The sequence below is a fragment of the Chenopodium quinoa genome, unplaced genomic scaffold, assembly GCF_001683475.1.
Source record: "Chenopodium quinoa cultivar QQ74 unplaced genomic scaffold, ASM168347v1, whole genome shotgun sequence".
In the NCBI taxonomy this organism is placed as follows: domain Eukaryota; kingdom Viridiplantae; phylum Streptophyta; class Magnoliopsida; order Caryophyllales; family Amaranthaceae; genus Chenopodium; species Chenopodium quinoa.
In genome coordinates, this window is record NW_018743593.1 from 3823421 (window position 1) to 3848622 (window position 25202).

The 25202-nt window shown below is 33.3% G+C and overlaps 2 protein-coding genes across 2 annotated transcripts; one reads left to right on the forward strand and one right to left on the reverse strand.

Annotated features, from left to right (window-relative positions):
• Positions 1-5865: 5865 nt before the first annotated feature.
• Positions 5866-7139, forward strand: LOC110682740. The gene is made up of 2 exons (XM_021859064.1): positions 5866-6574; positions 6658-7139. Exons 1-2 carry the CDS (start codon positions 5866-5868, stop codon positions 7137-7139), a joined length of 1191 nt encoding a protein of 396 aa, XP_021714756.1.
• Positions 7140-12563: 5424 nt separating this feature from the next.
• On the reverse strand, positions 12564-21972 carry LOC110682811 (bifunctional purine biosynthesis protein PurH-like). The gene is made up of 13 exons (XM_021859156.1): positions 21610-21972; positions 20888-21058; positions 20685-20808; positions 20455-20536; positions 19064-19160; positions 17480-17582; positions 17261-17394; positions 16748-16925; positions 15981-16135; positions 14995-15204; positions 14024-14371; positions 13332-13458; positions 12564-13077 (listed from the first exon to the last, which is right to left on the reverse strand). Exons 2-13 carry the CDS (start codon positions 20993-20995, stop codon positions 12926-12928), a joined length of 1818 nt encoding a protein of 605 aa, XP_021714848.1. The 5' UTR covers positions 20996-21058; positions 21610-21972; the 3' UTR covers positions 12564-12925.
• Positions 21973-25202: the final 3230 nt, after the last annotated feature.

Sequence of the window (25202 nt, forward strand, 5' to 3'; positions counted from 1 at the left end):
TGTTTCTTTATGGAGTATATGGAAAGGTCGTAATGCTCTTATTTTTAGTCATATCCCCTCTACTATTATGAGTATTTATTCTAGAGCTTACAAAACATTTACAGAATGGAATATTCGTTCTCATCTTGATTCTTTTAATGACATTGTTCCCAAGACCCATTCTCCTCTTTACCATAAAACCATCCAAGTAGCTTGGTCCCCCCCTGCCCCTGGTGTTTTCAAAATTAATTTTGATGGTTCTGTTTGTAATAACTTTGGGTCAGCCAGAGTTGTTATTAGAGATTATACAGGAAATAATGTTGTTAGTCATGCTTATAATCTTGGTACCTCGACTCCTATTATTGCAGAAGCTACAGCTCTGCGTAACAGTCTTCTCTTAGCTATTGAACATAATATACGAAAAAAATTTATTGAAGGTGATAACCTTTTAATTATAAATATTTTGCAGGATAAAGCACGTTGTCCTTGGAAAATTCATTTGCTAATGAATGACGTTAAGAAGTTGTTGGCTCACTTCGAGGTTGTTGCTTCTTGCCATGTGTATCAAGAAGCTAATCGTGCAGCAGATTATGTTGCAACTATAGGTCATCAAATTTCAGGCTATGTAAACATTGACCCTAATGTAGATGCTAATTTTTCTTATTTTATTTCTTTAGATAAGTTAGGGTATAGTCTTGAGAGAAGACTTACCTAACTTTTGTATTTTTCTTATCAAAAAAAAAAATAAAAATTAAAGGTGTCTAAAACTAAACTAACTAAACCGATCAACCCGATTTTAAAAATCCCTATAAAGTTTGACTTGTATGAACAGTAATTTAGGGCATGTTCTCATTGACTGAACTCAGCTGAACTGAGCTGAACTGAACTGAACTGAACTGAATTTCAACGTAAGAGAACAGGCCCTTAATCAACATGACATGAATTTGCGATAGACCTAATTGACTCAACCCAACCTAATCAAATTCAACCAGTTACCTGAATCTACATTTCTAATCATGCATGCATTAATGGGTTTGACTAAGGGCATGTTCTCTTCCATTGAAATTTAGTTCAGTTCAGTTCAGTTCAGTTCAGCTCTTAATTTACGTCTAATGATATTCCTAATGATATAAAGCCAAATTTCATTATTTTAAGCTCTTATTAATAATAATAATAATAATAAAATAATAATAATAACAATAATAATAATAATAATAATAATAATAATAATTGAAATAATAATACTAATAATAATAATCAATAAATAATAATAATAATCATCAATAAATAATAATAATAATAATAATAATAATAATAATCAATAAATAATAATAATAATAATCATCAATAATTAATAATAACAATATTATTATTATTATTATTATGTACATTTGTATATACACATATGTATAGTAATAAATAATCAATAAATAATCAAAGATCACTTATCCGTAGTTAAAAATCACTAATTAATAAGTTCAGTTCAGTTCAGTTCAGCTCAGTTCAGTTCAGTTCAGTTCAGTTCACCTGAGTTCAGTCAATCGGAACAGGCCCTAATTACTTCTGAGTTGAAACCTGAAAGGAGTTTAAGAACACTTGGGGGGGAATTTTGGAATTGAAAGAATGAATGGTTTTTTAGAAGTTTTTTTTTTTTTTGACAAATATAAATAAATAAATAAATAAAATAAAAGCTTTGATATTTTTGCAAAAATGAATTACTGAAATTGCATGGAAGATTGAAGCTTTAATTAAATAATAAGTCGACATATTTTTTTTTTAAGACAGCTAAGTCGACATTCATTTAGATGTTCCATTTGTTAAGTTGTTCGTCATTTGTTTCATCAAATATCGATGGACGTACTTTTTTTTCTTTTATTTTCTGTTTGCTCAAATTATGCTGTTTTTGCACGTCTGTTACAAATTTATAATATCAACACTTCTAATTTAGGGACATTTGACACCTGGAATTTAATTGGATCCACAATGTTATGTAATGTTTGAAGTTTCTATGGCATTATTTGAAAGTCCAATACTTGTTATATTTCCAGCTAGATTTTTTATTATAATATTAATATCTCTGATTTATAGTTATTTTGTCTAGATTTATAGAAACTGATGAAACTAAAGCCGGTTCACTTCACCTCAAAAAAAATAATATTAAGTAAAATTAATTTCATTTCAGTAAGTTCTATTCATCGACAATAATTTTAGTTCAATAAAAATCAGTAAACTTATTGAAAAAATATAACAGAAAATCAGTAAAAAAATAATTTCAGTTTAGCAAAATAATTTCAGTTCGGTAAATTTAATTTTAGTTCAGTAAAAATAATAAAAGTTCGTTCAGCAAAAATAATTTCAGTTCATGAACGAGGCCTAAATTTACTGATTTTTATTGAACTGAAATGATTTTTTTTAACTAAAATTATTTTTACTGAAATGAACTTATTTTTGTTGAACTAGAATTATTGTCATTAAATTTTTTTTAAAGTGAAGTGAACAGGACCCAATACGGATTACTCCATAATTTCAGATGAAGGATCTTCGTTGAGACTCAGGATATCAATAATTGATCCAACCGGCCTAAAAAAAGAAAAAAAAACAATTAATATTTTGACTTGTATGGATGCATAACATAACTCAACTTTAATTTGGAATAGACCCGACCTCACAAAACCTAACCAAGTGTAATTAGTCTCCTCATCACACCAATACTAATACAATAAGATTAATTATTCATGTTTAGGAAGATGATAAATGCAATTCTTATAGCTACAGAATAATAAGCTTTGTAAAAGAAAAGCTTAATAACCATTCTCATATTTATGTATATATTTTTCTTTAATTAGGTCCAGGGTTACTGATCTAGCTCATACTTTAAATGTGAAATCACCCTTTTTTTTTTTTCAGGATTTTTTTGTGAGAAACTACCTAATAAAACCTAGATTTTGTGAGAAAATACCTAATTAAAAAATGTTGTAAGTAACTACCTAATAAAAGGTAAAATATTGTAAGAAACTACCTTTGACCGAGTTTCCCCCGTTGACTTAATTTTACGACGTATAACAACCCCTCCCCCCCCCCTCCCCCCAAAAAAAAAAAAAAAAAAACCACCGTGATGGACGATGGTTGGCTTATTTTGAAGGTGGTAAGGTTATTTTTGGGGTGGTTGGAGGATATTCCGAGTTGGTGATCAGGGTCGATCTACGCTTCGGGGTGGTGGTTTTTGGGGTTAGAGGTGGTGGTTTTGGGGTTGAAAGGTGGTTTAGGTGTGGACGTGTGGTGGACACGATTTCAAGCAAGTTGTGTTAGTTTTGGAAATAAATTAAAAACGGTGGTTTCGAGAATGTTTTGAAGTCGGTCAACGGTGAAAATCCGGTATAGGTAGTATCTTACAACATTATTTTACCTTTTCTTAGATAGTTTTTTTACAACATTTTACCTTATTAGGTACGAAGTAGTTTATTACAATGACATTTTTTTTAAAAAAATAGGTAGTTCTTTACAAAATCTGGATTTTATTTAGTAGTTTTTGACAAAAAAAAATATCATTTTTCTTATAAACTCACAATTGTGCACACATCAGACAACCCAAATTAAATATACCTAAGTGGAACACAAATAATAACCATGTATCATTAAAGCACAACCAAATCAAGTATTCCAAACTAAAATATACGTAGGTAGTAAGAAAATGTAGTTGTCATTATATTCAACAAATTCAGAATGTTCCCTATGTAAAACAGACACAACAAATTTAGTCAGGCAGTAAACTTTTCTAATTCAAGTGTTGTAGGTCGGTTGGTTTGCAACCTAGTTAACAAACAATTAGTTATGCAAATTAACATGTTAAACTAATTATATATTCTCTTTTAGCATAGCCTAGTGTTAAGCAAGTAATTTACACCGACAAATACTTTTTTGACACTCTATTATGCTAAACTAATTAAAGAAATCGAATGTTTAACATCGGATTTAGGGATTAATAATTTATTTTAACAAAGCCTTAGCTAGGTTTCTTAACCTATGCTTTTATAGGGATATGGTGGACCGTACTTAAATTCATACCTAATTTATTAGTCTACATTTTCTTAATTTTATTGTCTAATGTTTGCCTCTTATTGATCGACCTCTATTTTTTTATTTTTTTTTTTTTTTTTTTTTTTTTGAAATATATTGATCGACCTCTATAATACAGTCTAATTAGTTGATTTTCCATTCCAAAGCGAATTTTGATTGCCTTATGTTATGGCGCTTGCTCATTATAATGCTTCTAATGAATATTAGGTTAAAGTGTGGTTTAGGTGACTAGTGGCGGATCCAAAAATAAACTATGGAATGTTGGAATGCTAACTGTAATAAGATTTATTTATTACATGTATGTATAGAGTAGGAAACACTTTTTAATTATTTTAAAAGTGCTAAGTAAGTATTTCAATATAATTAAATCACAATGATCCTTTATAAATTACAAATTTTAGGCATTTTGCTTGAATAGGTTTGAATTAAATTGGTGTCTTTTCAAAGTAAGGAAAAAGATAAGAAGAGTTGTACATTCTAACTAATTAAATCCGTGTTAGCATGCTAGAACTTAGAAAATTTGGAAAGGGGAGAATAAAGATAAAATAAATCTTCTCCCTTAAAATACATGTTTTCTGATGGTGATTAAACTCTTGAGATTCAATATTAGAAGCTACAATCTTTATCACTAGACGATAAATCTTAGATTATTGAAAAGATTTAATATACTTGTTGAAAGTATGATTTGTACTATTAAAAAAAAAAAGAGAGAGAGAGAGAGAATCATATATGGAATATGGGTCAATCTTTGCACAGCTAACAATAACAATTAAGGATTAATTTAGTTGTTATGTCCACCGACTAACCTAAGATTACGTAGTTTCAATGTTGATTTTTTTTTTCAACTGTAAAGCTAGCTAAGTTTGGTCATGCATGCTTTCTTGTTCCCTAATGTCATAACCTCGATACTCTTAATCAAGTTGACTAATCCAACACTTAATAGATTTGACTATTAGAGGAATAACAAACTAACAACTTTTTGTTCTAGACTAGTATTAGGTAAATTAGACATTTAGACCATGTATTATCTGACAGTTTTACTTGTCGTTGTGAATCTTGTACGATTAATATTTATTGTGTAATTGTTAGTCCATTTTTCATTAAGGCCCTGTTTGGTTAGGCTGAAAACCATTTCCAGGAAAACTATTTTCCTCATTTTACGTTGTTTGGTTTGGGCCGGATAGAAAAAGGAAAATTTGGGCTGAAAAACTATTTTTCTTGATGTCGGATCAAGGGGTAGCATCTCAAAATTCACTTCAGGTATATAATACATCTCTAATGGTCTGATTTTACTTGCTTCATTATGTAGAGAATGTAAGAAAATTTCTGTCATATTCTTCTGGAATCTGGTAATACTCATTAGTATGTTACATATTGTAGAATAAATCTATAACACATTCACATGCATGTTGTTTCAGTATAATAAACAAATTAATTAATACCAACATGTTAATTGAAATTATGTCTGCAATGTGCATTTGTGCTGTACATAGATCCAAGTAGTCATCTGACCTTCAATGTACTTGGTAGAATATAGTCATATTGCACTTCTAAATGTGTCTGATGAAATGATCAATTAGTACCCATCCTCAATTGCATTAGAAAAAGCACATTTGTTCTCTGGTTAGCCAAATCCAATCTGATTTCAGATTTTTTTAGCCAAATCCAATATGATTTCAGATTTTTTTGAGTACCCAGCTGGTTTAATTTTGTAATTATTGATATATTATGCTATTTTTGTATATGTTATGGCTTATTATTGAGATAATTTGCTATTTTTGTATATGTTATTGTAGATGACCCATGATTATGAAAGGCATGATTCTTGATTCTGTGGCAGCTATAATTGCTTCTGTTCTTTCTCTTGTTGAAGAGTATAGGTTAAGGAATAAAAGGCCTAGAATAATTAGGCAACCTTATGTGAATAGAGATAGTTTGAGGGAGGCAAATATCAATAGTATTTTACATTGTGGTGACACTCATTGTCTAGGACAAATTCGTATGAGGCCTGCTGCATTTTATAGCCTATGTAATATTCTAGTTGAAAGAGGACTTTTGCGGGAAAGTGTTCGGATGAGTGTTAAGGAGCAAGTAATTATATTTTTACATTTATTGGGGCATAATGTAAGATTTCGTGTGATTGGGGGAAGATTTTTTCGGTCAACATGGACCGTACATTACTATTTTCATATTGTACTTCAAGCTATCCTTCGATTGTATCCAGAGGTAGTGAAACCACCAACAACTTCAATTCAGCCAGAAATTCAAAACATTCCTAGGTTCTTTCCATGGTTTGAGGATTTCATAGGGGCTATAGATGGAACACATGTGCGTGCCTCCGTTCCCATTGAGATACAAGATAGATTTCGTGGTAGAAAGGGCGGAACAACGCAAAATGTGCTAGCTACTGTTGATTTTGATGCCAAGTTCACATATGTTCTAGCTGGCTGGGAGGGTTCTGCACATGATTCAAGGGTCCTTAATGATGTGCTAAGTAGGGGTTTCAAAATTCCAGAAGGTAGTTGTCTCTTTTTTGGTAGTTGGCTAGTTGCAAACTGAAGATAAATTGATTATAATATGCATTTTTATTTTTGTGTGCAGGGAAGTATTATCTTGCAGATGCGGGTTTTGGTAGTCGCAAAGGTCTTATGCCTCCATACAGGAGAACCCGTTATCACTTGAAAGAATTTACAAACAATCCTCCAGAAAATGAACGGGAGTTATTCAACCTTCGACACTCTTCAATTAGAATGGTTGTAGAGAGGGCGTTTGGAATTCTAAAGGCAAGGCTTCGTGTTTTGGATGTTGAGCCTTTTTGGTCATTTAAAACCCAGGTTGATGTGGTTTTAGCATGTTGTGTGATACACAACTTCCTTAGAGGTGTGGATCCTAATGACCAGATAACTAGAGAGGTAGACTTGGAGATGGATTCACATGATACAAGAACATTGCTTACTCGAAGGGAAATGCGAGAAGAAACAAATGAGTGCATTAATAAAAGAAATGCCATAGCATTAGCCATGTGGACTATTATAGTATTAGTAGTACGGTATGAGAAAGAACTGATAAGATCTTCCTTATAAATAATATAGGAAAGACAAAGAATAATTTTATTTTAAAAAAATGTTGATTTTCTATTGAACCAAACGACGGAAAATGCTTAAAAAGGAAAATCAGTTTACATGTAACCAAACAAGGGAAAATGTGTAGGAAATTACATTTTCTTATGAAAAAGGTTTTTCACGGAAAATCATTTTCCATTGAAAACATTTTACACCCAACCAAACAGGGCCTATCTTATTACTATTGTTTTCAATTTTCAGGACGATTTTTTGAAAATGTTATTTTGAGAGTTACAAGGTCGAGTATGAGAATCAAGGGGAATATTGACTACTAGTTTCTACTAAATATATCAATTTAACATATTAGTAGAATCTTTATTAATTTTTTTTTGAAGGGGAAGAATAATACCATTAAATAAAAGTCATGCGGCATTTACAATAATAAGTATCTGTAAACCACAGATTTAGAGAAAATATCATAACTTTTACAATCAAAATCATAACTAATTTGCATATTTGGCATAGCTCATACTCCACCGCTTCAAGCTTGACGCGAGCAATGATTTTCGATGTCTTTGCATCTTTCCAAGTTGAGACCTCCGCAATCTGCGCTGATGTTTTAATCGACCGGTTGATGACAAATCCCAGACCCATAAGAATCCAAATCACCATCCCAATTATTGTAAGAACCCTAAAAATAAAATTCTCATCCATAGATGAGAATCAAAATCCCAGAATAATTGGGAAAAACCCAGAAAATTGGGACAAACTCTCACAGATGGAGAGAACAAAATAAAACAAATAAACCAAAAAGTAAAACAAAACTAAAAAACTAAATTGAATTAAAGAAAAAGGGTCGACTATTTCCGGCCTACACGGCCAAGAAAATTAAAACCCTAGAAGAGAGAGGAGAGAAAAAGGGGCAGCATTAGAATCTTTATTAATTAATGATCTAAGTAGAATATAAAAAATAAAAAATAAAAGTGAGAGAGAGGGGGGGAGACACATGAATAAATTAAGGCACTAAAATTTATTTCTTTTTTTGGAGGGAAAGATTAAAAATATAATTGAAAGCCGCCTCCCTCTTCTCTCTTTTCTCTCTTCTCTCTCCTCTCTTTAGGGTTTTAATTTTCTTGGTCGTTTAGGTCGGAAATAGTCTAATTTTTTCGGAAATTAGACTATTTTCGACCCTTTTCTTCAATTTAATTTGCTTTTTTGTTATTAGATTTGTTTTGCTTTGTTTTGTTCTCTCCGTTTGTGAGAGTCTGTCCCAATTTTTTTGGGTTTTTCCCAATTTTTTGGGATTTTGATTCTCATCTATGGATGAGAATTTTAATTTTAGGGTTTTAATAATAATTCAGAAGGTGATTTGGATTCATATGGGTTTAGGGTTCGTCATCAACTCTACGATCAAAACATCAGCGCAGATTGCGAAAGTCTCTACTTGGAAAGATGCAAAGACATCAAAAATCACTACTCGCGTCAAGTTTGAAGCGGTGGAGTGTGAGCTATGCCCGATACGCAAATTAGTTATGATTTTGATTGTAAAAGTTATGTTATTTTCTCTAGATATGTGGTTTACAAATCTTTATTATTGTTATAGATGTCGTATGGCTATTTATTAATGATAATATTCTTCTTCTTGTCAAAAAAAAAATAATAATAATTAAAAATAGTTTGTCTTGTGTGAAGTTAGTGACCGCTTATAAAAGAGCAAAACAGTCCTTATAATACTAACCAAGTTATCCTTTTAACATTGACCGAATAATATAATCCTATAACACTGACAAAGTAACCTCTGTAACACTGACCAAGTAACCCCTATACCAGTAACGAAGTAACCTCCATGATGGCATATCATACAGTGTGGCCACCACATATAAGAATTTGTGAAAAATAAAATTATTGATCCCACTAGAAGGAGAAAAAAAAATTAAAAAAACATAGGAACTAACAATTAAAAAAAAATAGTAGCTAAGGAAAAGGAAATACAAGTAACTTATAAATGGTAAAAAAATAATCTTTTTTATATTTTTACCATATTGCACACAAAAATATTGCGTACGTTTCTTAGCTAGTACTCCCTCCATTCTTGAATAATTGAGTCAATTACATTTACCACACATGACAATGCACTAGTTTGATCCTAAATAGATATGATCAAATATAGTAAAATAGTATAAAAGCTGATATTATCAAAATTTATACAAGTATTAATGATGGTCAAACTTTAACAAAATATTTCATAATAAAATTTGTTTTTTATATGCTACTAAAAAATGTTGGTCAAAGTTAATAACTTAATATATGAACAGTGAAAATCTATTGAAAATGTTAATTATTTAATAACGTAGGAATATAAGTAATTGAATAACTGTACATTTGTAAATCGTTCTCAACTATTTAGAAGTAGAGATTGATGGGTCTGCTTAAAGTTGGCTTTGGGCCTTGTCGGGTCATGCCTCGTGCCAGGCCCACGTGTTTTGGGGCTTATTAAGTCCAGCCCATGGCTCGGTCCATGAGTTTCGTGCCGGGACAAATTTTTTAAAAGGTTGGCTCTTGCACGATCCAGGCTCTCGTGTCGAGCTTGCGTGCCTAAGCAAAATTGCATTAATTTTAGTATGATTTTGTCGTGTCGATCGTGATTGCTTTATCGTACTTCTCTCAAATACAGGCGACCCAAGCCCGGCCTACAGCCCACACGCCCAGTACCGTGTTGTGCTTTTTTCGTGCCCGTGTCATGCTTTTTTCGTGTTTGATTGTGTCAGGCTTTTTCGTGTTGAAGCCCGGCCTAGCCAGTGCCATTTTTAGAACGTATGCTCCCACATTAATTCATTGTGGAAGTATATGGTACATTATGTGCTCTCAAAATGGATTCGATCAATCTGGTAATTAGCAATTGCAATGATTCACGGTCTTCTATTTCCATAAGTCTCAATAGTAATAGATGGGTTAATTGTGGTTGTTCGTAGTTTTTCTCTATGGATCTGTTGACTCTGTTCTTGCAAAGTCTTGTAATTTTAGTGGATTTTGATTCATAATAAAATGCCTGCCTAACGTTTCCTAAAAAAAGCCTCAAAAGTAGTAATAGAGCAGTTTTGTTATATACTTTGTATTTCATAACTTCACCTTTTATACATTTTTTTATAATGAACAATCAAAGATAGAGAAAATTCAAGTTGATCTTGTTGATAAACGAGCAAAGTTTATCTCATGGAAAAATTGTAATTAAAATGCATTGCGTAGGGCTGTCAAAAGCTGACACGTCACGAAAACCCGACACGAACCCGACACGAAAACCCGACACGAACCTGACACGAAATAAGTGGGTTTGGGTCAAGTATTCTCGACCCGTTTACATAATTGGGTCGACACGAACCCGACACGAAATTAAACGGGTTAGGTTTGGGTTGAAATTTTCAACCCGAAACCGACACGCGTAACCCAATTATATAATTGGGTTGAACGACAACCCGCTAACCCGAACCCGACACGCTTAACCTATTAATTAAGTAGTAACAAAAACCGAAAATTTTGTTATAAACTTGTAATTTTGTAAATTGCCTTGGCACCATGTATACATTTAGGTAATTTTTGGCAGTTAATTTGGCGAATAAAATAAATTTCAACTTTTGTAAATTAAAATTTGGCTGTTAATTTGGGACAATTCTTATGTATGGTTGTGCTGCTAAAGCAACCAACTTTAAATTCTTGTAGTACTTTTGCTATAATTCTTAACTTTAAACTCTTGTAGTATCATTAATGAATTAATGATGTATGTCTTTTTAATTTTTATATTGAATATTATAGTTTATTACATACTATATGGGTAAAAGGTTACACGGGTAACCCGTTTAATAAGCGGGTTAGGTTTGGGTCAAGGGTTTTCAACCCGTTTAATAAATGTGTTAGGTTTGAGTCAAGGGTTTTTCAACCTGTTTAACATCAACACGAACACGAACCCGACACGACACGACCCGCTTGACAGCCCTAGCATTGCGTGCCCTGACAATAAAAAGTATTATTATTCAACAAAATTTCTGACATATTGCAAGTGGGCCAAAAGCAAAGAAGATGGAGAAGACGGAGATAACAGCAACTGTTATCTTGTCATTTTCTTCTTTTTTAGGCTACTAAAAAATATTGAACTTTGGCGATGTTCTTCCTTCTCTCTCCTCTACAAACCCACCAGCTCAGTCTTCTTCTTCCTTAAGATCAACCCCACCGTGACTACTAGACAACCCACCACTATTACCAGACAAACCACTGCACAACCACTAGCAGTCTACCACACCGTAACCACGATAGCTGTGATTAACCACATCCATCTTTGTCATCCCTTCCCCTAAAGGGTTGATATGGCTCCACTTTACATATTTTGCTAATAGGGTGTCTTTTGTTCGGTCGGCCATTATTGTCTCGAAGCGGCAATTTATAGGTGGTTGTGGCCATGGGAGGGGAAGGGAGGAGAGGAGAAGAGCATCCCACCTCATTCACTGATTTCAAGGATGTTGGGTTCGCAAAGGTGACATTAACTATGGGGACTTGACGCCACCTTAACAGCACAAAACCGTGATATTTCTTTTGACATTAATACCCTTTACTTTCCATGCAAAAAGACTATTTTACCCCGAGATAAACAACTTGCCTACAGTTATCTGCACCAAATGTCCTTTTTGAGATAGCTAGTTAAAATTTCTTAAACAAGATTATTGAAAATTAAAAAGAGAGAGAAGGGATAATTGATCCAAATTAAAAACAAAACATAATTAAGTAGAGGAGAACCACCACCACTCACGACATCGTTGAACCACCACGTCACCCCACGAACCACCAACACCCATGCAACCCCCACTCAGGGACGCAAAACCATCAAACTCAGACCACCGAAACCCACCACGCCACCCCCACTCACACAACCACCACTCACGCACAAGCCCCACGAACTCAAACCACCGAACCCCCACTCACGCACCAGCCCCACGAACTCAGATCACCGAACCCCACTCACGCACGAACCCCACAAACTCAGACCACTGAAACCCACCACGAAACCCATGGCTCCAGATCTTGAATCGAACCCGCCACGAAACCCACTAACTCAAACCACTGAAATCCACGAACTCAGATTAGTGGTTGTGGTGGATTAGTGGCAACGGAAAGGGATATGGAATGGTCGGAGAATGACGCGGCGATCTGGGGCTTGATCGCGGTAGGGCTGGTGCTATGGGCTCGTTTGAGCTGGTGGTAGGGGCGGCGAAGTGGCTGGGTTAAGGTGGTAATTAGTTGGTAAGTAAGTGTAATTATATAAGATGTTAAACAAAATTAAACAAAGGGTAAGGTGGTCATTTAACTCTTTAAAATTTACTAAAAACGAAACAAAAAAAATTTGTTACAGCTAATAGAGAACACCCATTTATAGCAAATGTTGCAGAAAATCATTGGTAGAGGTAGTATATGTACTATTGCAATATTAAAGAAAATAACTAGAGCAAATTGTCTGCAAACAATGAGATACAGCAGCAAATTATACATGACCTTGCCTTCTCTACGAGTCTGAAATCATGAGGGAAGTACTACCAAAACCATAAAAAAAAAAAAAAAATGGAAAACACAAAAAAAAACTGAGTGATATGGCCGAGAACCAGAACAGGCACGTCATTTTATATTTTGTTTCAACAACTAATGCAGACTATAAGAGATCAAACATTATTTTCCACGAAAATTTGGGCATCTTGCCCTCTAATTAAACTATAATGGCAAAGGAGAAGGTAACAGTGTCTACAAGACTACAACTAGCATCAGGGTTAGTGACGGAAGTGCCTCACTTCAGTTAAAACTAATGAGACGCCATATTTATTGCAACAGTCTACAGCATCCTTGTCTCTTATACTGCCACCAGGTTCTGCTATGACACTTACGCCACTCTGACAAGCTTCTTCCACTGCATCGTTCCAAGCTGTTCACAAAACATGGTATTAAAAGCCCGTCATCTGACCTTCCACTAAGCTAAAAACATGTACAGAGTACATTCCGATGAACTAATGATACATTAAGATACATGATACTGAACTTAACTACTTAGCAACAACTTATCATAGCAGCTATGGATAGCAATTAACAGTTAAGACTTGAGAGCAAGCAGGCTAACTTAGCAAGAATATTTTCTTCCAAAAGAGACAAGAAAATACAGACTATATGAAAGATAATTACCAAATGGGAAGAAAGCATCGCTTGCCAAAGATGCTCCTTTGATCTCATCTCCAGCTTTTCTCATAGCAATCCTCATACTTTCAAGGCGGTTTGGCTGCCCACTTCCCATGCCTAGCATGCAATTGTTCTGGAAAATAAAAAAATTAATATACAGATAAAATGAAATCCAAAGAAAGAAAGAAATATACTATGTATATAAAACAACCATTTCAGTTCACTTAAGGCAGCCTGAACCAAGCAACGAAGCAAGCCTAGCCAACCTATAAACCCACTTCAAAGAAGTACTTGGAAATTGAGCAAGAATAGTGCAAGTTTTGAATGTGATACTCTTCTGACTACTAGTAATAATCCATTGGTGCAATTATGCTTAGTAGTTGAAAAAATTATAATTAAAAGGAAGTCACCTAAGACATACATGAGTTCACAGAATAAATAATGGTATTCACCTTAGCAATCACTATAGCATTGCTCTTTACATGCTTCACACAAACCAAGCCTAGCCAACCTTAAAACCCACTTCAAGGAATTACTTGGAAAATTGAGCAAGAATCATGCAAGTTTTGAATATGATACTCTTCTGACTACTAGTAAGAATCCATTGGTGCAATTATGCTTAGTAGTTGAAAATATTATAATTAAAAGGAAGTCACCTAAGACATGCAAGAGTTAACAAAATAAATAATGGTATTCACCTTTGCAATCACTATAGCATTGCTCTTTACATGCTTCACACAAAGCCAGGCAAACTGTGCATCACTTAGCTCCTTCTCTGTTGGAGTGTTTTCAGAGACAACTTTAAAATGGATATCCTCAGGTGTCAAATCATCAGACTCCTGAGCTAACCAACCACCTCCAACTTGTCGCAAAGAAAGTTTCCCTTTGTCATTCTTCTTTGCCTCAAGGATTCTCAAGGTCTTTGATTTTCCACGTAGTATCTCAAGTCCTTTTTCTGAATATTTGGGTGCAACCACAATTTCATAAAACATCCGAGTCTCACCATCAGTAGGGCTTCTAAACTCTCGAATATCCTTTGCAAGAGCCTTCAAAGTGTTTAAATCAAGAATGGCAGTTAGAATCAGTCCTTTATTGCTACAAAAATGAGTTTTACAGAAATCTTACTAATATGAGAAGTTCAAAACCAAAAGAGAAGCAGTTACATTCCTAATATTAGTTTAAGACAAGTACAGTTGTTTCCAGAAGATCACCAGCAAAAACATTTTTAAATTAGCAGTAGTGAAAAGTGTTAAAAGCAGCTTTTATACCAAAGAACGGTTACATAAATTGTTGGAAGCATGGTTAGAGACAAATTAATGACATAAAAAAGTTTGCAAATCGAGACAGTTAAACTAAAAAGATTTATATATGTCATGATAGTAAGTCAGTAAGTTTAGATAGGCTTATTATTTTTACGGACGGCCTAATCATGAGTCGTTAATTATTTAGGACAATGACACTATAATGATAGGAAGAAAGATGCTTTTTCTCAGTCAAAACGAATTTAGTAGAATAATTGCTTTTCCTTATGATGAATAGGCTCAAGTTCAATTTCCAGAGCCAAATCCTTAATGATATGATACTATTGGCATGATCAAAACTTATGCGTATAACAATATATATGTATATTCCAAGAACCATAACTGATTCAACTGGAACAGGTGATTACCTCATCAACTTCTACATTGAAGGCTACAATGCCGCCAAATGCACTAACTGGATCTGCTTTGACTGCTAGCCTGTATGCTTCGATAATGTCGTTACGTGAAGCTACTCCACAAGGATTTGTATGCTTCACCACCACGCAAGTTGGATCATTGAATTCAGAGACACAATTCCAAGCTGCATCAGCATCCAAGTAGTTATTATACGACATTTCCTGCAAAAAGAAAAAATATGATGATTTTTTTAGGTTGCACAAAATCCTCAATTAGATGGTGAAACCCAAAATTTATGAGACGTCATGAAAATCACAAGGACTTAAGTTATCAACCATATAGATGAAAGAACATTTAGACAAAAGCATTGAAATTTGAAGTTTGAACTACCCAAGACACTTGGACAATAACTCAGTGATGCCATATGATTCTCCCTCCAATTAGGAATTTGAGGAAAAAAAAAAAAAAAACCCTTAATTTCTATCAAACAAAGGTCAAAACCCTGATCTTCCTTCTCTCTGTCTGCAATGTAGTGATGTACTCAAGCTTCATGTGAGTAAGGGTTTACACAATGGGAGTAGCCCCACACCTGAAACCACTACCCAAATCTCATTGAACTAACAATGAGTGAATTTACAAATGCAAAGTCATGTATCAGCTTTAAAGCATTAGAAATTTCTACAGCATATCCTTTGTCAAAAGTGTTGTCAATTTTAGGTCAAGTTTAAAAGAACTATGTTCCAAACAATAGGTCAGACACTAAAAGGCAGCAAAGGGTAAACAGGACAACCCAGGTATAAAGACCAAGTTAAAATTACTTATACCCAGAATAAAAATAAATAAAAAAAAAATAAAAAAAAATCTCAGAATACCTAATGTTGACTGGAATTTAATTCTTAAGAGACAGTCATTCCTTGTAAATGATTCAATGCTAGGGCACGAGATAACTTCTCAAGGCATTAATTCAGAGCACATAAGCATTCTATACTTGTCTCACCTTCCCATGGTGTTGAACAGCTGTAGCAATACCACCAGAATTAACCTCAGCAAGACTCTTGTCAACATAAAATGCAGCTTTTTGATGCGGATTCTCCCCATACCGAAGAGAGCTTTTAAGGGATAATGGCACTGTAAAGCTGGGTGGGAATTTGTCTTCAACAAAAGAAAAAATATTAGTCTAATCCCTAATGATGATTATAATAATGGCTTATAATTCTTTATGATGAACATTATAGACATATGATTGTAGAGGATACACATTCTGGTTATGACATGCGAATAAGGGTTCACGATAAACAAAATTACCATTAAGGATGAAAGAGGAATAAAGCGCTAGCAATTCAGCATGATCACGATGTTCTCTCATAACATTTGTAAATGTGATACCCTTTCCAGTATAGTAACTCAAAAGGTAACAAATGACAGTGAACAGTGCACAATCAGGAAAATTTCGAAAACTAGGTGTCTAAACAACATATTAGGTAATGAACTGAAAGCCTTTTCAGTCTATAGACAACCACATCAATACCCATAATGCATTTGATGAAGCTCCTGCCTAGGCAGCAATGCAGCATTTAACTACAAAGAGGCTAAGCTTTGCAAATGCAAAGGCAGCTGATTGCCCTACAACTTACACAACAACACTAAATAAATTTGATTTTAGCCCACCAGAATCCTAATTTTAAAATGTATCCATGAAGATTCTTTCAATAGATAGTGTTGTCCATAATCCAAACATCAAGATTTACAGATTCATAGACATACCTCCTCCAGTTTGCTTCCACAGCCACTCTGAAACTGCAGAATCATAAGCAGCTACATGCTGAAAAGCCTTCCAGGCAAGCCTCATCCGGAACTGCTCATCATCCTGATCTCCCTTAAGATAATCTAACAGAGAAGCATAATCTTGTGGATCAACCACCACCAATACATCCTTGTGATTCTGTTTATCAGCAGTTAAAACACTGATGTAATTAAAGTTTAAATCAAATCAACAAAACAAAACAAAAAGAATTAAATGGGGGACATCACAAGATCCCAGGAAAGATATGACTGAACCCATAAAGGCATAATATCAACTAGGGGTTCAGAAGTCAGTAGATAGCACCGGATAAGATTAGTCAAATTAGAATTTGTATGTGAACAACATTTTCTAGGTTTTATAGCTTGGTCTGCAGCTAAAATTATAACTTACATAGCAATTTCCATTTAAGTTTCACTAATTATCTAAAGCAACAAATGACCAAATTTCTAGCATACTCCAAGCAGTAAAATTACCTTTGCCGCAGCTCTGATCATTGCAGGTCCACCGATGTCAATATTCTCAATTCCCTCATCAAAATGGACTCCTCCAGAAGAAGTCACTTTATCATAAAAGGGGTATAAATTTACAACAACAACATCAAAGGTTCCTGCAAGTACATTGTATCAAACAATATAAACCATATAAACATCACAAGAAAATAAAGTCAGTAATCAACCTAGAGTGTAACTGACCAATTCCATGTTCCTCTAAAGCATCCATGTGATGCTTAAGGTCTCTTCTAGCAAGGATGCCTCCATGTACGTAAGGATGCAAAGTTTTTACACGCCCATCCAGCTGTAAAAGGCAACACAATGAATTTTCATTATGATCAGTCTGTTCAGGGCATGAGTGTTATACCCTTTTATCCCCATAGTGTGTGCACATATGTGTTGGGACATATCTTTCTAGAAAACAAACAACTGAAAGATCTATCACTCTCAGAATCAGGATGCACTTTTATATAGTAAGCTTTCAATTAATAGGAAAAACAAAATTCATTATTAAGTGGTAAAGACAATGGAGTTTGAATGACCAGGTCATATTTGATTCAACTCAGAACAGAATGCATGCCAAACTTCGACTTTCAAGAAACGTGTGGAAACAAGTAGAACAACAAAAAGCAATTTATGAGTTACCACTAGGGCATCAGTTTACAATGTTAAGAAGGATAACTGATACAACGCTAGATGGATGTGTAATAGGATTGTATGGTCTGTTGCTTGTAACACTTGTCTCATGAATCCCTTAGCATTAGTTATCCTACTTTAAATCTCTCTAGAAAGATAACTTGTACAACACTAGTCGCTAGATGGCTGTGTTATAGGATTGTGTGGTGTGTTGCCTATATGGTCACATGTCCCATAAATCCCTTTGCATTAGTTATCCTACTTTAAATCTCTCTAGATGTAGCTAAAAGAATAGAAATTACTAGAGATTCCTTTTTTTTTTCTTTTTTTTTTTTTTTTTTTTTTTTTGTGTGTGTGTGTGTGTGTGCAAATTTTAAAAAGGAAGTAGATATCATTCACTAATTTGGACCTTTTGCAGGAACCTAGGATGAAAGGCATCAAACATTAGAATACAAGAAAATTGAAACAAACAATGCGAAAACATGGAAACATAAAATCTCTAAACAAACGAGAAACATGTGGGAATACAAAATCGCCTAAAGTAATCAATTCTTTTGGCCCGATATTGAGAATCTTGGATCATCATCATTATATAGATAAAAATTACAATTCTATGTTGGCTTTGAAGTTACAAATGAGATTATGAGCATAACCAAGTTACAAGTTTTCAAAACAGAAAATGTGGCTTTCATAAGCATTTTCATGCACCTAAACTATTGAAAACAAGTACGGTATAGGCTCAAAGATAATAAGACGTACATTTGCAGGTACACAAACTCCCTACAGCAGTCCTTCAAAGTTTATTTCATGGAATTAGACCAATTAATTCCAGTGATTTACTCTGTCTATTTCTTTTGTTGGATGCAATGTGGGAATAGGAACACAGATCTACTTTTTTAGTAGATAGCCTGGGCAGGGAAGATACTTGAAACTGGGTAAAATGTTGTTTTCTCCTACTTGTGCCTAACTTTAAAGTAGGAAGAGAGATCATATAAAAAAAAAAGGCACTTAAACAGCATATTTACCTTACTTAAAGACCAAGTACTATGCCGTTTATACATCAAAGTATAAAATCAGCAGTTGGGAGTAAAAGCGAATACGTTGAAGATAAAGATTAGGAGCTTTGTGCAAAACATACAGAAGGCTCACCATTTCAGGAAAGCGAGTTAGCTGCTCCACTTTAGTAACAGCCACACCAGCATTTTCCAGAGAAGTTGCTGTTCCTCCGGTCGAAACAATTGTGTATCTAGAGGGGGGAAAGCCACATTAAATTTATGGAAAGCTTTTTTTTTTTTTTTTTTTTTTTTTTTTTTTTTTTTTTTTGCAATATCATCTGTCAGGTGGATCCAACAGAAAAGCAAATAAACACTAACAATGAAAAAAAAAAACACACACACACACACAGATTATGAGACTAATTTATCTGCAAATCTCCGAAGACTTTTCTGAAGCATAAATAGCCATTATACAACTTGTAAAAGTAATACTTCATAACACAATATAGTAATAGAAACATGTATAGAGCCCTTGCTTTCAAAACAATTTTGGTTACCTGTGAAGGCCGTGATATCTGAAAACTTATAACTTGCATTACAAGCCATGGATAGCTATATTAAGATTGCATATATTTATAATTACACCCAACAAATTCAAACAGGTTCCACCTCTACATTAAAAGATAAGGCAACAAATGTTAACTATTCATACATTGTTCATTATTCTAATCTAAATTAATTTGTTAGATATCCTTTTGCACTGAAACTATTCCAAAATTTCGGAAGCTTCAGAATAAACAGAGGTTCATCTTCAGCTTCTGACAGTATATTTGTTTCAAGCATAAAGTAAGAAATATTAGCCTAGAAACCAACATAAATAATTCAAGCATCAATACAGCTGGAAATAGTCAGTTTAAGGTTTTACTTTAAGTTTCTTAAAGTGACCACAACTTGGAGAAAATGACACTAACATTTCTACCTCTTTTATTTTTGTATATATATGTATGTGTGTGTGTGTGTGTGTGTGTGTATCTTATCAGTGAAAGAGGTAATATATATATATATATATATATATATATATGTGTGTGTGTGTAAGCTGTAATCAGCTCACTCTTTATATATATGTACAAGTGGATAAGATATATTTATTGATATATGCCAGCATCTTGGAGAAGGATGAGAATAAGATATACACTAGAAAAATTTAGAACATAGACAGTAAACTGATTACACAGGCGGATAGGACGTCCAATCAAGCTAGAATTGATTATAAAAATTAAATTAAATTCAGTAAATAACTGGAAATAATAATTCATACAGAATTAACATAGGTTACTTGGCTCTTTTGCCTATCTAGCCATACTTGTCAGACATGGGTGTGACCCTTCAAAATAATGCAAGTTACCTAGATAAAAACAAGATGTATACTTTTGGCAAGAACATGTAACACATGGTACAACATTTATGAAACATAATTAAACATGGCATGCGTACAAAAGAAGAGAGCAATGTTCTAAAAAGAGATGGTGACAGCGAAAAACTGACCCTAAGCTTTGTAACCCACTTCCAAGCAGAGCTAAGTCACTTTTATCGGATAGTGAAATCAACACCTGCTTTGTCCCCGAGCCTAAAAAAACAAATAATCCAATCAAAAATTATGCAGAATTTTCTCAAATTCAGAAGAAAAAACTCTACTAGACTCAATCATGAATGCATTAATCCTATATGCCCTCGTAGTAACATTTTTGCAATAAAAGAACAAAGGGTGAAAGTACCTGAACTTCTAGAGGCAGACTCCAACTGTGATGTAGAAATTGATTCGGACACAGCCATAGCTTTAACTTTCTTTGAGCTTGATTTCAGCGACAACAACTCAATGTCAGTTGAAACTTTTGCAGCCTGGTACCATATCAAAATTAGATAAGCATAATTCTATAACACAAAAAAAGGAAATTTAAAAAAGAGGTTTATGAGTTACCGATAGAGCGTGTAATTTTTGGGAGCTTAAAGACTGAAAAAGTCTAGAACGATTAAAAATCGAGGTCGATGGTGCTTTACATGCACTAGCCACAGAAAATGCAGGCATCTCCAGTAAGATTTGAGACGCTCAAAATATATGAGTGTTTTTTATTTCTGATTTTTATGCACCCTAAAATGAATTAAAATAAAATAATAAATCAATTGCCAAAATTCAAACAGTGACTTCAAAATTTATACGAAGTATATTAAAAATTTGAATAAAACCGAAGCTAAAATTATAATCAATCAGTCCCAAATTCAATATCTTAAAGCTTGAGTTTTTATACAATGCTCAAAGTAAATAAAAGGTCATTTGGCTCAATCCAAATTAATGTTAACAACCCAAATGCATAATTAAAGGTTCATTTTCACAGTTCAATCCTAAAATTAAAGGCTTATAAACAAAACCCTGTTATCAATTAGCGACCAAATTAGACAGAAATATCAAATTATAGCTCGAAAAAAAAAAAGCATAATATTATTCTCTCAAGAATATCAACATGAATTACATATAGAAAAATAGTAGCAATAAAATCGCTAGATAAACCAATAGTTCAATAAAACCCAGCTTAGAAGAACCCTAAATTGATTATAGTCAGAGTAGAATAAACGATAGTGTTATTGTGACACCAAACCCTAGATTGTGAAATTGATTAAAAGAGGGGGAAAAAAAAAGGTTACCTGGGAAGCTGGTGTTTCAATGGAGGAGAGAAAGCTCAGAAGCAGCTTCAATGGAGGTGGAGGAGAGAGAGAGGGAGTGAGCAGCAGAATGCAAGCTAAAATTTGCAACGGGAATTTATATGAAAAACATTGGAAAAATATTAATGATTCGAATACGAAGGGCAAATGTCAAGTAAGAATAACATCTACGGTCATAAATTGTTTTTTTTTTTTTTTTTTTTTTTTTTTTTTTTTTTTTGTTAAGTGTTAGGAAACATTTAATTTTGTAGGAACCGACTCAAGACATTAGATAACCCTTTAAAATACTAAGCTTAAATATGGTACGTAGTACGGAGTATTAATTTGGGAATGCATGTCAAAATCACGTGTCGATTGGTATCATTAATATTAATTTCAAGTTAATATTTCCACTTTTAGTTATCTTATTCAATGTTCCCGAGACGTTCGTTAGCTTTTACCAATTTAATATAATATTTTCCTTTTTTACTTTATCGTTATATTTAGAGAGATTGTTATATACACCCGAGTGCACCGTATTTCAATGAATATTTTGTTCTCATTTTGTTGATTGGTTTTTAGTATATGGTACACCCGGGCCAAGCTCCGTACCCGATTACATATTGCTTTAAAATTTGTGCGTTGATTTAAGCCTTTATAGATATTGTGTTTGCCTTGTTTCAAAACATCCCCTCCAAACCAAGAGAACCTCAAAAAACACCCTCGTTGTCGTCGATCCCGCTTATGCCCGCTTCGAAATATCGGTCATCACAAGCTTCGACTCCGCACTCATTGTAAACGCGAGCTTCCTTTAGATACACTTGGCCCGTGGTTTTGTTGTGTGCTCACGTACCCTTTCGACTCAAGGCTTGCGTTCTTGTCGACAAAAAACAAGAGTGCGTTGTATGATCTGTTGTCAAAAAACTTCGAACCGTATGACAAATTCCATTATATTCAAGCTATGTATCATTCCAAATCTTTCAAATTATATTATTAAAAAAAAATTTAAAAATCAATGTAATGATACTCTTTTCCTTCCATTACTTTTAATATATGTTATTGAGAAAACTAAAATTATTATGGAAAATTGAATTTTTGAATTTGAAGAAAAGAAAACTATTTTTGGGGAAAAGAAACCTTAATGTATTTTTTTTCAAGCTACTCAATGTTCTTTCCGCCTTTTTTTTTATTTAACCGGGTACACCATGGTGCACCATGCACATGGTGTACCCTGTTGTACATATCATGCATTAATAATTTTTATATAAAATTTGTATGTCATATGGATATGACCATATAACCGGTAAATAAAAATTGTTGAGCTACTTACAAATCATTGTAATCATTTATAATATTTGGTCTGCATTACACGGGAGTTAAAGTATTTCATAATTATATTTGGTGAAATAATAGTAATTGTATTTTCAAGATTTTATGCTTCCTCACAAAATGATTTGGAGTTATCTAACATGCATTGTGAGAGTGAGGGATGGCACAAGTGGTTAGAGTTTTCCTCCCGGTTTCAAGAGATCTTGGAATCGATTCTCACCCCGCCCTTGTGGCTCTCTAAAGACCAAAAAAAAACTGAACTGCTATTCGTCGCTCCCCTTTTACCGGGTAACCCTCCCATTTTGACTTGAATGGACAACTATGCCCTTTATGCAATTTTTGTTATAAAAAGGACCTTGTTTCCCATTTGGACACATTACATGAAACGGTCCCCTCACATTACGACCTTGCTATCCCGAGCCTCCCAAAATCGGTCCCCACGACCTTAAAACCAAATCGGTCCCCACGACCACCTTAATTTTTTTTTTTAAAAAAAAAAATAATTAATCGTAAAATTCTCCGACGGGTCTTGGGTCATGGACGGCGAGTGGAACATTCGTACGCTGGAGAGTGTGTCGGAACACTTTGTAAGTTTTCTGGTTTTTTTTTTTATTTTCTGCAAATAGGACATCCGCCTAAAATTTTCGGATGTCCTAGGTACATCCGCCTAAAATTTCCGGATGTACCATGGAACATCCGGAAATTTTAAGCGGAAGTAGGAATCCGCCTGAAAAATCCGGATCTTCCATGGTACATCCAGAAATTTTAGGCGGAAGTACTTAGGGACATCCAGATATTTTAGGCGGATGTCCCTGTTTATTTATTTTTTATTTTTTTAAATGTTAAGTACGTTTATTTTTTTTTAATGTTAATTAAGTTTTTTTTTTCGTGGTCTTGTGATTATTGTTGTGATTTAGTATTTGATAATGAATGTAATTTTTTTGTATTAATATGATTATTAGTAATTTGATTATTTTTTGTAACATTATTATTATTTATATTATTATTATTACTATTGAAAATATTATTATTATTATTATTATTATTATTATTATTATTATTATTATTATTATTATTATTATCGTAGTAGTTGTTGTTGTTGTTGATATTATTGTTGTTGTTGTAGTTGTTATTATTATTGTTGTTGTTGTAGTTGTTATTATTATTGTTGTTGTTGATATTCTTATTATTAATTAGTAGAAATATAATTTTAATATTATTATTATTAGTAATTAGTAATTAATGTTATGGTATTATTGTTTTGTATTTGTTGTTATAATTGTTTATTATTATTTTTAATATTATTATTAATATTGTTATTGTTTTGTATTTGTTGTTATTATTATTATTATTAGTATTTTTATTTTTATTATTATTATTAGTATTGTTATTTTTATTATTATTATTGTTGTTATTATTATTATTATTATTATTATTGTTATTATTGTTTTTATTATTATTATTTTGACATAAACCATGTTTTGTTTAATTTGTATAGGATATGGAATCTGAGGAAGGCAGTGACGGTGTGAATTATAGTGGGAATTTTGTCACGGATAAGTTTTTTCTTACATTTGACGATGAAGTTACATGGGCTGATGGTGTTTCTATAAAATTGGGATTTATATTGGTGAAATCGTCTTATAACAAAACCAGAGATGGTCGGCCGTATCGGTATTTGCGATGTGATCGGTCACGAAGGATTAATCCTGAGGGTCCTGTTTTTCATCCCGGTCACCGGCATGACTAGCTGAACATTCGTCTTCCTCGTCAGATATGGGTGCTCCACTTGCAGAGTACAAGGGCCGACTACTACCAGACTGTTGGTCTCCCGACCAACCACTAGTAGACCCGTATTGCTGCTGCTCGGGCTGAAGCGGTGCTGAACGAGATGTCTGTCTCCTAACAGACGCATTCAGACGTCGTGATATTGCATGTTGAGCACCAGAACCCTCGATCTACATAAAATAAGTACAAAATCCGATTTTAGTAATAATAATAATAATAATAATAATAATAATAATAATAATAATAATAATAATAATAATAATAATAATAATAATAAACAATAATCAAAACAACAACACCAACAATCATAATCGTAATAACAACAACAAAAAAAAAATTAAATTAACAACAACAACAACAACAACAACCATAGAAGGCCAAGAACAACAACAACAACAACAACAACAAATACAAATTAACAACAACAATAACCATAATAACAATATTAATAACACTAATATCAACAACAATAATACTAA

Bases quoted from the DNA above. Each gene is read 5' to 3' on its own strand.
- LOC110682740 (XM_021859064.1), top strand. From the start codon at position 5,866: ATGAAAGGCATGATTCTTGATTCTGTGGCAGCTATAATTGCTTCTGTT. The intron at 6,575-6,657 runs GTAGTTGTCTCT...TTTTGTGTGCAG, and splicing joins GGGTTTCAAAATTCCAGAAG to GGAAGTATTATCTTGCAGAT.
- LOC110682811 (XM_021859156.1), bottom strand. From the start codon at position 20,995: ATGCCTGCATTTTCTGTGGCTAGTGCATGTAAAGCACCATCGACCTCG. The intron at 17,583-19,063 runs GTGAGCCTTCTG...TGCCTTTTACAG, and splicing joins TAACTCGCTTTCCTGAAATG to CTGGATGGGCGTGTAAAAAC. The intron at 13,459-14,023 runs GTGAATACCATT...TTTATTTTCCAG, and splicing joins ATGCTATAGTGATTGCAAAG to AACAATTGCATGCTAGGCAT.